This window comes from Callorhinus ursinus, unplaced genomic scaffold (genome assembly GCF_003265705.2).
Source record: "Callorhinus ursinus isolate GAN/ISIS: 27379988/994484 unplaced genomic scaffold, GSC_fseal_2.0 scaffold12, whole genome shotgun sequence".
Classification (NCBI taxonomy): Eukaryota; Metazoa; Chordata; class Mammalia; order Carnivora; family Otariidae; genus Callorhinus; species Callorhinus ursinus.
The window spans coordinates 28273614-28287416 of NW_027397074.1; the positions used below are offsets into that span (position 1 = coordinate 28273614).

At 30.3% G+C, this 13803-nt stretch overlaps 1 protein-coding gene across 7 annotated transcripts in view; it reads left to right on the top strand.

Moving 5' to 3' along the window:
* The window catches only part of PHF14 (PHD finger protein 14), a 200073-nt gene that overhangs the window by 131622 nt on the left and 54648 nt on the right, over positions 1-13803 (top strand). For 5 of the 7 annotated variants that reach the window (XR_012380232.1, XR_012380230.1, XR_012380231.1 and 2 more), the window contains one exon: positions 11299-11416. Coding sequence is in view for 3 of the 7 variants with exons in the window: in XM_073898886.1 (XP_073754987.1) it covers positions 11299-11416 (118 nt within the window). In the remaining 4 variants the exon portion in view is untranslated. Of the gene's footprint in view, positions 1-2601; positions 10529-11298; positions 11417-13803 lie in introns of those variants that run through there. The other 2 variants (XR_012380233.1, XM_073898887.1) reach the window with 2 other exon arrangements.

The window sequence follows — 13803 nt, forward strand, 5'->3', positions numbered from 1 at the left end:
CCATAATATTAATGAAATTAGAGGTGAAATGAATTTGAAAATAACATTGGATATAAATTTTGGAGTTGATAGATATTTATATCTAGGTAGTGTATAAGAATCGTATTTTTAACGTTTGTAATTGAACCCTAGTAAAATGTTATTTTAAAGTCTTTATGGACTGGGAATTTAAATAATGCTAATGTTAGGTGTTTACTATGTCCAGACTCTATTCTTTGCTCTCCAAATGTATCATCTCATTCAGTTTTTACAACAGTCCTATGAGGTATGCACATCTCCATTTTGGAAATTAGGTAACTGAGGTACAGAGTTACTAAGCATCATGAAATAGAAATTATTCCAATTCCATATTGATACTATATAAATTATGTATTAAAATATAAATTTTTCCCTTCCAGTAAATACTTATACTGTTTGAAAAATCTCTTCATATTAGTTGCTGAGATTTACTGAGTGCTTTTTATGGGCCAGTCAATGTGCTAGTGCTTTCCATATTTTATCTCCTGTAATCCCAGAAAAGAGATACAGATTTTATCTTTATTTTATGGGTGAGGGAACTAAGAAGAATTACTTGTCCAAGATCACACAACTAGAAAGTGGTGGAATTAGGGTTTGAGTCTAGGTAGTCTTGACTATGTAGCTTACGCTCCAATCATTAGGTATACTGCCTCTCTAGACTACACTGTGTTAGCATATTTGACTTTGTTGGGTCGGAAAAAGTAAATGCTTCTTGGCAGGCAATTCCAACTATACAAGATACAGACTACTGGTGCATGCATCAGGGAAGCCCTTTGAAAATACTTAATTCCTTTTTTCTGTAGTAATTTATATGTAAGCTTACTAGATACATATGGAATAGATACTAAGCCACAATTTGATCTCTGATATAAAAGACCACATAGTCTTTTGTCCTAGGAAAATCGTAGCCAAAACAAGTCACACTACTTATTCTAGCTTTAAGGGAGAGTTGGAATAGTAAGTGAAATTTTCGGATAGAGGAATATTAGCAATAGCTTTTTAGTTTTTTTCATAGAGTTCAACTTAGATTTAATTGGGGTTTAAAGCAGATTTCCATGATATCTAATGTTTCTATGTTCAAATTCCTTTCAAAGTTAAATACACATATATCTTTTGGATTGTCTGCTAGTCCCCATCATTTGTGCATGTAATTAAGATTTAATTATACTTCTCTGGTAAATGGTGTGGTTGCTTCCTCTTGCATTATGCTTATGTAGTAGTTCTTAAGTTGCAGTCAAAGCACTTCTCAGAATATCACATTCAGAATGTGCTTAAAGCTCTTAGAGACTGAAGCACTGAGAAAAGTTAGCACATACGACTATTCGACAAGGGAATTCAGCTCTCCCTATGTCCTTGTTATTCGACAAGGGAATTCAACTCTTTCTGTTTATTTCTCCTATGTTGATAAGTACATTTCTCTGAAAAGTATGTTTCACATTATATTCTTTTTTTTCTTGTACAGTTTTGTTTTTGCTTTCTTTGGAAATTATTCAGCTTGGTGTGGTAGCTCTTCTCAGTAGTGCTGTATTTGTCTGTGATTTGTGCCACTTTTCACTTTCTTTTTCTCAATGAAACTTAGAAGCATTAAACACATCTTTCTAGTAAATTTTAAAATGAAGTTTCTCTATGATGTGACTACTTTGACAGTTTCACCTCATCTACATAGGTATAGATATCTGAAGGAAATAAATTTCTGTGTTTACCACAGTCCAAAAAAAAAAAAAAATGCTCTTCTAATCACTAAGCACCTAACATTTCTCCTCTGAAAATGCATGAAGGTAGCAAATGAATACATGTTGCTAGTGAAATAAATACAAGAAACACCAGAAAAAGTTTTGAGAAATAAATGGAAGTGAATGAGTTTTGAAAATTTGGCTAAAATTAGTGCATTCATAATCTACCAGTTCTTCCAGTGAGATATATTCTCTGCCATTGTTGTTGCACAGTCCACTAAAATAGCTAGTTCGAGATACACTTTTCACAATTGTAACCAAACATGTCTAATATTGTCCTTAACAAAGGAAGGCAATGTGTAAGCACAGGGGATAAGAATCATTTGAAAATGTCCTCCCTGAGACTCTCTTGTTGAGCAGAACTAGCCCTGTAACATGGTGATTAGGTGTGCTTGTTTTCAGCACATTTGCATTCAGTATGCCTTCAGCATAGTTTCTCAAGAATTGCTAAATTGCCATAGTTGAAGAAAAAAGAGCAAACTGCAATTTTTTGAAACATTTATTGATCAAATACATGTTTGCTTATGTAAATACAGACCCTCCAACATTTTTATATATCCTTTTCTGTTTTAGTAAGATAGATTTATTTTGACAACTAAAACTAATAATAACAATACTAATAATACAAGAGGAGGCAACTCAATGTTTCAAAGGATAAAATGATTCCATTTTAACCAGTAAGAACCTGTACAAGATCATGGCATTTAGGTTTAGGGTATCTATCTCTTTGGACCAAATCATATGTTATTTGAATCTACTGTGGTATTGTTAGTATGTTTCATAAGACATAGTACAGAGCTGCTATGATCTTTAAATGTTAATGTTCTTTTCTTATCACTTTACTGTGTAGATACCCTTCATGAGACCCAACTCTGCCACAGCTCATCCTCGGAGGCAATCCTGGAAACCTCTTTTATAAGTGTGATTTTAAAAATGTGGATAACACTCTCAATAGAGTACATAAAGTAAAGGAGAACAGCTATCTTGTCCTTCCCATAAGCTTATCACTGCAAAAAGTTGCCTTTGCTTGTCAGGTTTGGATAGAATGTAATTGATTGGTTTGTTGCTTGGACTGACAAGGCAGTTAATTTGCCTGTGTGGATTTTTTTCTATTTTTTTCTTCTTCTTTTTTTTCTTTCTTGCACTAATCAGAAACATTTGATATGTGCATTGTTGAAAAATAGTAGATAATGTCTTGTCAATTGTCCTATTAAGTAATGTCTTTCCCTCTTGCTTCTTTGGCAAATGATGATATACAGTGTTTGGACTTACTGAAGAGTTATGGAAGCCTGTGGGACTTAAATGCAATGTGCTACTCACTGTGGTGGTTGAACAATACCAGTAACAAACAAGAAAGACAATGCATTCCACTAGTCTGCTATTCTGTTTCATCCAACTTAAAACATATATTCATATGTGAAATGTTACATTGGGAAACAACTATAGACTCTTATATTAAAGGTTATTTCTATTTAAAATTCAACAAAAGTGAAAGACTTGTGAAGCATATGCCATTCTAGTTTTGGCTCATTAGTCCTAGTGTGAAAGCACTAATATTATTAGCATGAAACTTTTACAACTTCAGATTTTAAGCTCATTAGTAAAATATATCTGTGTTGATCTCTAGATATTTTTTTAGTAATACTCAAATTTATTCAGTCTTTACTGATTTCATATGAACTTTCTTTGTTCAATATAATTTTATTTTTCGTGACCTTAAATATGAGGTTATGAAATAAAGAGGGAGATACAAGGCTTAATGACTATACAACCTTCCAGCTGAAAGATCTTCATCAACATCTATATTTTTCCAGAGGTTTACAGAATTAAAATTTGATCTTCAAGTTTTAATGATCCAGTTTTAAATCAACGACAGAAATATGTTGAATATTCATCACTCCATTGAACTGATTTAGAAGAGACTCTTGGCTGAAATTGAAGTGTACATATACATGTAATTGTTAACATGTCTCTTGGAATTTCCTGATTCATAATTGTGGTTTGGACATCTTTTCAGGTATAGTGGCAAGTGAAAATAGTTTAAACTTTAGGAATAGAGTAGGCAATGTTATAGATAATCAAAAGCAAGTGTAAGTATAAAGTTGCTGTATGCTAGTAATCTGTAGTTACAGTAAAGAATCATATTATTGGATAAGATGTTTAATAAAAGTAATATGTATATAAAATACGTATAAACTGAGATTATTAACTTATCAAAAGATCTTTTAACATTGGAGGAAAAATAATAGCCTATAGCAAAACCATTAGGCATTTTTTTTTTTTCTGGAATAAGGAAGGACTCATTATCTCTACATAAGCTTAAGGGAAAGTTGATAATTATTACTATTGCTTAACTGCAACTGATTATAAGAAAAATGACAGATTGCCATTTCCTTAAAAGAATATGCTAATGTTCCTGGCCCTCCTTGATATATGGTGAGAAATTACTAGCGGTCATTTTATTTTAGATTTTTTGAGAAATCATTAAGCCTTGTGGTTTTGGTGTCACTATTAATCAAAATCCTTTATACCCTGATTCTAATTATAATACTACATTATCATCATTCTCTGTCTTACAATCTTCAATGGTAGATATGCTATTCCATATTTGGTGCTAACACTAAAATCTTTGTCACACATCACAAATACAAATCTCATAATCCATAAGATCATTGGTCCTGCAAACATGTATTCACAGTAAGAGAACTTTTAAAGGGAGTAGAATAAAACATTTTCTCCTAATAATCTCCTAAGTGCTCTCATATTTCCACAATATGAAGTTAACTCTTTTCCATAATTGGTTCAGTTGCTATTCAAAGGAGATATTAATGTGTCCTTAAGAAAATATGCACTAAATGATGCATATTGCACAGGTGTGTAAAATCGCCAGGACAGGTAATTGATGGCTATTTCTCACAAGGTAGGGAAAGGAAAAATACACTAAAATATCAGGAAGGAAATTAAGGGACTCAGAAATACAAGAAGAATGACATAGTAGTATATAGGGTGGTTCTCAGACTTCGTAGTGCATCGGAATCATAGGAAGGATTTGTTAAAACACAGATTGTTTGTCCACCTCCTTACTGTCCTCCTGCCTGCCTTACTCCCTCCTTTTGTCTCCCTACAGGTTCTAATTCAATAGGTCGGAGATGATGCTTGAAAATTTGCATTTTTAACAAATCCCTGAGTGATACTGCTGGTCAGGGACCAAGCACTTTGAGAACCATTTGTATATAATAGTTTTTAAAAGAATCATTGTATTGTGGTTGACATTGATTGAAGATGGAGTTAATGTTCTTAAAAGAGCCCTTACATTTTCAAAAATATTTGTTTCTAGATAAGTTTGTAGGAGTTACATCTATAACACATACGGTGTCTTTATTTTTATAAAGTCATTTAAACAATTTCTTTTTACTTTTTAATTTTAATTATTATGGGGACAGCACTATTTTAGATAACAAATCAGTCAAAGAACATAGCCTTTGTCCATAATTCACTAATTCTTTGTTTAAAAAAAGGTTGGAAATTAGGGTTATGTTTGAACATGAAAAGGTTAGCCTTAACCTTTATCCATCTTAAGTTTAGAAATGATATTTATGTATCACTTATATACCGTCATTATTCATGTATTTCTTGACGTTTATCTGATTTTACATTTATGGCATTAAAAATAGATTACTGACCAGTAAATAATAATCACGTACTATCATTATCCTATTTCCTTGTTTATACATCCTATCACTCTTTTTAAACAATGCTCCTTATTTGATGACAAAACTTACCACTGTTTTACTTGATTCACAATATGGAAATATTTTATGAATATTTCACCAAAATCTATTCAAGGAGTTGTAGAAGGACTTTCTACAGCAGAGTGAAATGTAACGTTAAAAAAAAAAATTTTTTTTTTTATTTTCTAAAATTATTTTTGACAAATGAAACTTGTTTAAGAGACTCAGCTTTAGGGTTGCATGCATATGAAGATAGATTTTTTCCTACCTGTCTGAGTCAGCACTTTGTAAATTTACATAGTATTAAGGATTGTGATTAAAAATATTTCTGAGGTGGACATGGTTTGCAAATACTTTGTTTATAAAAACATAGGCCTCTTTCTCCCAGGGCTCACTCTAAGACTTTCTATAGGCCTGCTGATAAGATTCACTGCTGTTCAGGTACATAAGATATAATGAAATTGGATGTTCATGCTGGGCTTTGTAAATAAAATGAGATTGACCCCCAGCTATTATCTCATTTATCTGATTTACATTGTAAAAATCAGGATCTACACTATTGATTAGAGCATAATTAGTTAATTATGAACAGGGAAATACAAAGTTATGTGGGGTTTGAGCACAGCAGGTTGTACTGCTGAAAAATTTTCAAGGGCATGAGCAGATGGAGATCAGTTTATTAAAGAACAAAGCAGACGTGTTTCAGGTATGGAAATGTCTAATCATTCTTTCATGCTGTGAGGAGGTACTTGACCTTAATTGTGTATTTTTATATGAACTCTTTTTGTTTCATGTTTTATTTTTTTGTTTCTCTTTGAATCTTGTAACCTGGCTGTTACAGATGTAGCTAACTGAATTGATGTCATTATTTAAGTTATCATTAAATATGAATTTGGATTTCAATAATTATCCAGATACTTTTATCAATTAATATACTTTCATGGGTAAAGAGTATATTTATCTTTCTTATCACTCATTCATTCATTATTCCCTGTGATAAAAATAGAGGTCTATAGTGGTGTTAATGAAAATATGTTGAAGATGTCCACATTAGTCTTCTATTTGTAAAATATGATATAAGTACATTTTCTAATTATTTTGTTTAGAAAATGGTCATATAGGTGGTTTGCACTAAAATTGTAAAATACAAGGAGTAAAATGTCTTTATTGATATGAAATGTTATTCTGATATTGGTAGAATGCAGAATTTTGTTCAAGCATGTATTATCTTAAAAGTGATTTGACTCATGGGCCACAATCCAGCATTTTCTCCATCTGTTAAAATGAGTAATTGAAATAATTGGCTACTATTCAATGAAAGAATCTATCACTACTGTTAATAGATTTGTTTGGGTGTTTTAAGCTGCTAGTGAGATTTTATTTAAGTAATGTTAGTATTAAAGATAAATTCTTTTGATCTTTCTCATATAGAAGTTTTACAAAGAAATCATGAAAAAGTAAGGAAGCCCAACCCATCAGTTCTCTCAATATTTAGTCTTCTTTTTGAGTGAACAGATGCAATAGTATATATATTTCAATCAGTATTTTACCATATATAGACATGGATCTAAATAAAATGTTCCTTGACATGAAAAATAGCTGTGATTATGGATCAACTTGATCACAAAAAAATGTACATCCCTTTTCAAGTCTCATGTTATGGATTTCTCTTCTTCTGAAGTTTAGCTTATCATCTGGCTATAAGTTATATGCATAGGAGGTGCACTTAATTGTTTCAGTTAGTTTAAAAATAGGTATTTAGTGTATTCTAATGAAATTATCAATTGGAAATTAAGAGGGTTAAAGAAATCCTTTGGAATACTGGCTTTTAGCCTTTTCTTGGCACAGGCGGAAATAAATCAGTTGTTTCTTTTTACTTGTATTCACATTCTCAGTAATCAGATAAACCAAGGACTGCTTGTTGTATGGATCTTAGGACATGAACATAAGTCATTTTCTTCCTCTTCTTTGTCTAGGGTGCTATACTTAACCGTATGCTAAGTAAGTATTTTAAATACATATAGAACTGTGTTTATTTGGTCACTGCATTTTGTCAAATCATTGTGTAAAAGACCACATATATATAGCTGCTTTATTATTTACATCTGTATCCTTTATGAATCTGATACCTAGGAAATTGTATTTAGTAATAATCTAAACAATCAGGTTTCCTTTCATCTTATAAATGGGATTCATTTTATCTCATTAGAACTGTAATTTTAGAATGCCCTATAGTGTTAATGTGTACAATATTTATTAGATGTTTAAAGGATACTTCTTTAAGCATCCAATTTGTATTTTATTAAAAAAAATTCATAGTGTTTCTTTATGGGTTAGTTTAATATTCTCTTTAAATATTTTAAGATACTGCCTTTCTACTTAGTATATGTGCTGTTGGTATATTATAATTTTTTTTTTTTACATAGACATTTGTGTTCTTTAATAAAGTATATTGTGTTATATCACTGTGCTTTTGTGGGTCAATGACTGCTCTTGGAAAAGATTTTAAAACATTCACTTTTTTGATTAATTAAATATGTATGTGTGCTATGTGCTGCAGTTACGTGTTTCCAGGTATATGTAAGAAATAGAAGTAGAGACCATAAATGATAATTTGATCAATAACTACTTCAACTTTATTTCACCTTTTAGGTAGCAGAATGATTGCAGACCCTTAGGAGTTTCTGATTTTCAATTTTTAAAAAAGATCTAAATTTATAACATAGCTAGAATTTATTGGCTGACAAAATTTGCTAAAGTTTCCAAAGTGGTGTGTGTGTGTGTGTGTGTGTGAATGAAATAAGTAATCCACTACTTTTACCATCTACATTGTTCTTCGGTTTCTAGGATTCTTGATGGTATCTCTTGCATTTGTCTATGATGTATTAATTCTTACAAATTCTGTTGGAGTTTACTTGTATCATTCAGGATATTTTTGTTACCAGCACATAAAGCTATGGATGTCCTCAATATTCTAATGTAGAAATAACCATATTTTTTCCACATGGAAATAAGTCTAGTCATTTGTAGAAAGAGCTTTAATTTGCATATTTATTAACAGAGCTATTGATTTCAAGATTGATTTATTTCTCTGTGTTTTCCCTCTCCTGGATTTTGACAGTTCCTAAGTATATTAACAGTTTTTTTTTTACTGATGAGTGTGCTATAACTTGAGAGAATTCTCATATCACCCCCTAATTCTGACAAGCAAATTTTGCCTTTCCTCTGAGACCCATTACAAATACATTAGAGTTCCATATGGAGACTAAGTTATTCTAAAAGGTATTACTAATGAAGTAGTCAGTAAGGATTATATTATTTCCAAATGGCATATACTTTCAGCATGATCATCTAACAAATCTAGCATATAAAACCTTTCTTTTCCCTGTGCATTTATTCTTGAGCTGGTAACTTGATTTTATAATAAATTGAAAAATCCGGTACAAACTGGAACTATATCTAAGTGTAGCAAACTTGTTCTTAAATTTATTAGCTGGAAATACATAGATACAACAAGAATCACCTGCATAGATGAAGGTGAAAAATAATGTTAAAATTCACCCTTATATTCATGATGTTTGATGTGAGTTATACACTATAAATCATAAATTCAAGTTATGACACAGTTTTAAAGTAAATATGCAATAATTAGGTTGTTAACTCTTCACCTATCAAGAGCCCGGATTATTGGCAATCTGAACTCTAAGGGATGTTGCTCAAAAACCTGAAGTGAAGCAAAAAGGACTATATAGTTAACCAAAATTTAATCCATGTACTTAACTCAGTCGAAGTTCTCATTTTCATGTCTTTTAACTGTCCCTTTGCATAGTTTTACCAAGGTTAAAGATCTGTTTTCTAAATCCACAACAAATTACTGTTAGGGAAATGCTTAGACAAATAGAGTCACAATATCAGAAAGCAGTAGCCGATAATTTTCAAGCAGTTCAGGACCCTGAAAACCTATAAAAGTTGAATACAAGAATTCAAACAGAACAGCAGACAGATAGTACTCCAAACACAAAAGGCTGACACGCTGTTAGACACACAGCAGCATGTTACTTGTATTCATGACCCTGAGATGACAAAATAAAGTAAATTATATTTAATGTATTTTCTTGATGAAGCAAAGAAGGTGATTCTTTTTAAATTTCCCATCAAAGATGATTCTGAAGGTTCCTTTAACTATATGTAATGTAATTGAAGTTTTAACTATTGAAAGGTAAATAAGTTGAATTGACAAGAAAGAACATAAAATTGTGTGGGCTTGCCATTTAGTCTCTTTATGTTACATATTATCTATTATTTTTTCTTAATGCCAGAATAACAGGTATTTGAATATTTTGGCTGCTTTTAAATATATTTTGGTTTATTTATATTGGCATAGTAAATAAAGTGCTCTTATTCATATTTGATTTTAGTTTTCATGTAGCTAGGAATTACCATGATAGACAAGTCTGTGTCTTGAGTCTAAAAAAAGGTTTTTGGAAAAGTGCATAAGTTTATTTGGTTCATAAGAAGAAAGTTGTAGAGGAAGAAATGCATTAACTTATGACATACTGTGTTTTAAACTTATTTATAACTGAATAACTTAGCTAAAGTTGCTAACTTTCTGAAACTCTTGATTTCCAAAATGGGTCTTTGGACGATTGGATTTTGTAGCATGATTTGACATTTTTACATAAATGTAGATTTATAGTCCCTTTTATTGTGATGGTTTTTGAAAATCAATTATTTTTCTTTGTGTTTGGTTTATAACACTAGTTCCTTCCCCCTTGTTTCTAATAAAGGTTACTGAATAGTAATTTTGCATTTTATTCAAGTAATATAAAATTTTTCTCTTGGTTTCATAGTTGTGGATTTCTCAGTGTTTTAAATCAGTAAGAGAAAATAATATATAAGAGAATGACAGATTGAAGAAAAGTATTTAATTTTAACTTAAAAGAGCACAAAGAAAATGAGATAATCCTTTCTATAAGATGTATACATCTTTGTTACTTGTTGTTAAATTTTGGTCTTGTTATTCCAACTGATGCAAATTTTTTTTTACAAAAACAATGAAATAATGCAGATCTTTCTTCATTGTCAGCAGGATGAGATTGTCTGAAACGAAGAATAGGTATGATAGTTTTCTTAGATTTTGTACATTATAGGTGGCAAAGACACTATCAAAATATTTGTTAATAAGCTTTGAGATGTACTAGGAGGTACTCTGAAAAACCAAATGCACTGAGAGAAAGTGACAGGTAAATTTTGAGAATATTTATATTTGAGAAAATAATACCAAATTCTTAGGACGGTTTTTATTTGCTAGATGGCGTTAGCATGCTGTAAATATTAGAAAGTGTATTTACAATCTACCTTCACTTGGAGAAAGAGTGATAAGGTATAAATTGTATAGGATTGATTACAGCTTAAGTTTTTTTAAGTAATCACAATGTATTAGATTGAATTCATAATCTAGAATTATATGTATCTTAAATGTTTTTAAGATAACGGGTAAATGATTAATTCTTGAAGTTCAAAACTGAAATTGTGTTAGTTTTGAACACATTTGACTATACATATACATTCATTCATATGCTCTTAACATTTCTACTATCAAAGTGTTCTAAATGATATTTACTTTGTTAATTTTGTTGTATTTTGTTTTTTCCTAAGATATTTATTTCAGGTTTAGATTGTCATAGACTTTAATAATTTTGTGAACTAAGCATAGAATTAACGATGTTGAAATGTGTAGTAGTTTGCCATTTGTCTTTGAAAAAGATAGTTTTTTTATATTATTTAGACATACCATAAATCTGTTTACCCTGCAGGTGTGATGAATGCAGACTGTGCTACCATTTTGGCTGTTTGGATCCTCCTTTGAAAAAGTCTCCTAAACAAACAGGCTATGGATGGATATGTCAGGAGTGTGATTCTTCATCTTCTAAGGTAAGGAGAAAAATAGTCCATAAGAAGTGTTTTACATCATTTTGATAGCCATATCATACCATCAGTTCCTAACTTTAAAGATAAGTATAATTGTGAACGACCAACATTTTAATCTAATGTACTTTAAGAATATTTTGCGATGGTGATTTTATTGCCTTTAAAATAAGGAATAAACAGCTCTACTAAATTATAGTAGTTTCTTCCAAAATATTTTAGCTGTTTTGTGTATTTTCTATGTAACTGTAACATATTAAATAGTGTTACTAGTCCCCAAAGAAAGTCACCCTATGCTAATTTACGACATATAAGGAATGGCAGGGAAATTCTGCTTTGGGTCATAAGAAATTTGTTTTGACAAATACATATTAACATATATAAATGTGAATCAACAGAATAACCAATAAAATCCAATTTTATTTTGTAGATGACTCATTAAGTATATTGTAAATGTTTTATAAAATCTGTTCTTTGAGATCTAAGCGAAATAAGTCAGAGAAAGACAAATACCATTTGATTTCATTCATGTGGAAATAAAGAAACAAAACATGAATATAGGGGTGGAGTAAAAGAGAAGTCTGTTCTTTTTTATATCCTAAATTTCTATATCCTAAAATTTTATTTTTGATATTTATTTAGCTAAGTAAAAAGATAATAAGGCTGTTTAATATTTTATCTCAAAAAATTACTGAAATTATATCTTTTGAATATCAATGTTACAACCTTAAATTGCAGTAATCTACAGTTTAAGATTATTGTTTCTTTAAAGTCTGAATAGACTCCTGATACTTTAACTCATTTGACAAAAATATTGTATGTGTTTGAACTAAGACATTCTGGTCAGCTGTAGGTTAATCAAATTGTTCTTCTTTAAATAGACAATGGAAATCAGCTATCTACTGTAATATGGACATGAAACCATCTTTCTTAAATGCCATTTTAATGGCATTTGTCTGTCCTAGAGTTAATTAAAATTGATACTGAATTCCTTTCTGATTGTGGAATCAAATATGTGTGTGTGTGTGTGTGTGTGTGTGTGTGTGTATTATTTTTTTTTTTCTTTTTGGCCTAATTGTTGCCTTTAGATTCTGAGTCTTAATTTTGAATGTTCAGAAACCTTGATAATCAGGCCAAGGAAAATGGTATGTGGATTGAGTCTAGTAATTCATTAATGAATGATCTGTTTTTAATTTGAGATCCTCCAAAGGATAGGTATTCACTGTTTTCAGAACATACCAAAATCATGAATAATCCCAAAGGCATAATGGATATCTGTATAAATGTTTGCAGTTTTCCCTTTTAATAAAGTATAAGCTCTAGTAAAAAAGACAAAAACAAAAAATCCCAAAATACATATTTTTCAAGTCAAAATGATTACCTAGATTACCACAGAAGCTATCTGTAAAAATTTATTTATGAAAAACTGCAGAAAAACATTTGGTTATAAAAAAAAACCTATTTAAAGCATTCTTTAAGTAACCAACTTTATTAAAAATTTTACATATTTGTATAATGATTATTAAAATAGAAAATAATGCATATTTTATTTAATAACCAAGCATTTTTTCCCAAGATTTTAAACTATACAATATCAAAAATTATTTTCCAGGCATTTTATTAAGACCTAGATTTAAGAGGGAGCATATTTAATAGCAAAAGTTTTATTCCATGATTAAAAAAATGCTTTACAGAAATTGTATTTAAAAATGAAAAAATTGTGGTTGTACTATAGATTTTAGAGAGTTGTCTTATGGGACTCTTTGTGGTATAATATGATTTTTCTAAAACAGTTTTTATGTGGGGTTTCCTCCTACCCTCAACAAGCAAATTAGGAAAGCATGTTTTAAAGGATTTATTGCCCTTTATAAATGCACTTTTTTTGCATACATTCTTTTGAAAAGGTTCTGTACTACTATAAATGTGTACCATTTATTCAGTGCTTAAAGAATGGCTTTAAGTTATATAGTAATTCCATTAATGAATACTGAAAATGAAAGGGGGCCTATTTCACATATGTTAGGAGTATATCATACCTTTTGTAATGCACTAGGATGCCGGTAGCCATTGAGAAGGATAAGGTATTTTTATTTTTGTTTCTGTTCTTCCCTCTTTACGAGACAGTAAGTCTTTGGATGCTGATGGAAATCCATTAGGAAGGCACATTGTTAGAAAACTTGTATTTCCTGTATTCAATCTCTGATTGAATACCAGATATAAACAACCAACTTGGTCAAAATTTCATCCAATTATGGGATCTATAACCTTTGGAATGTCACAACATTTTACTGTAAGGTTTACATCAGTGAAGTGGAGTTGTATTTTTATCATACCAACATGACTATGGTGTACTTATACTTTTTTTTCCAATAAAAAAATTAAATTTAATGTAA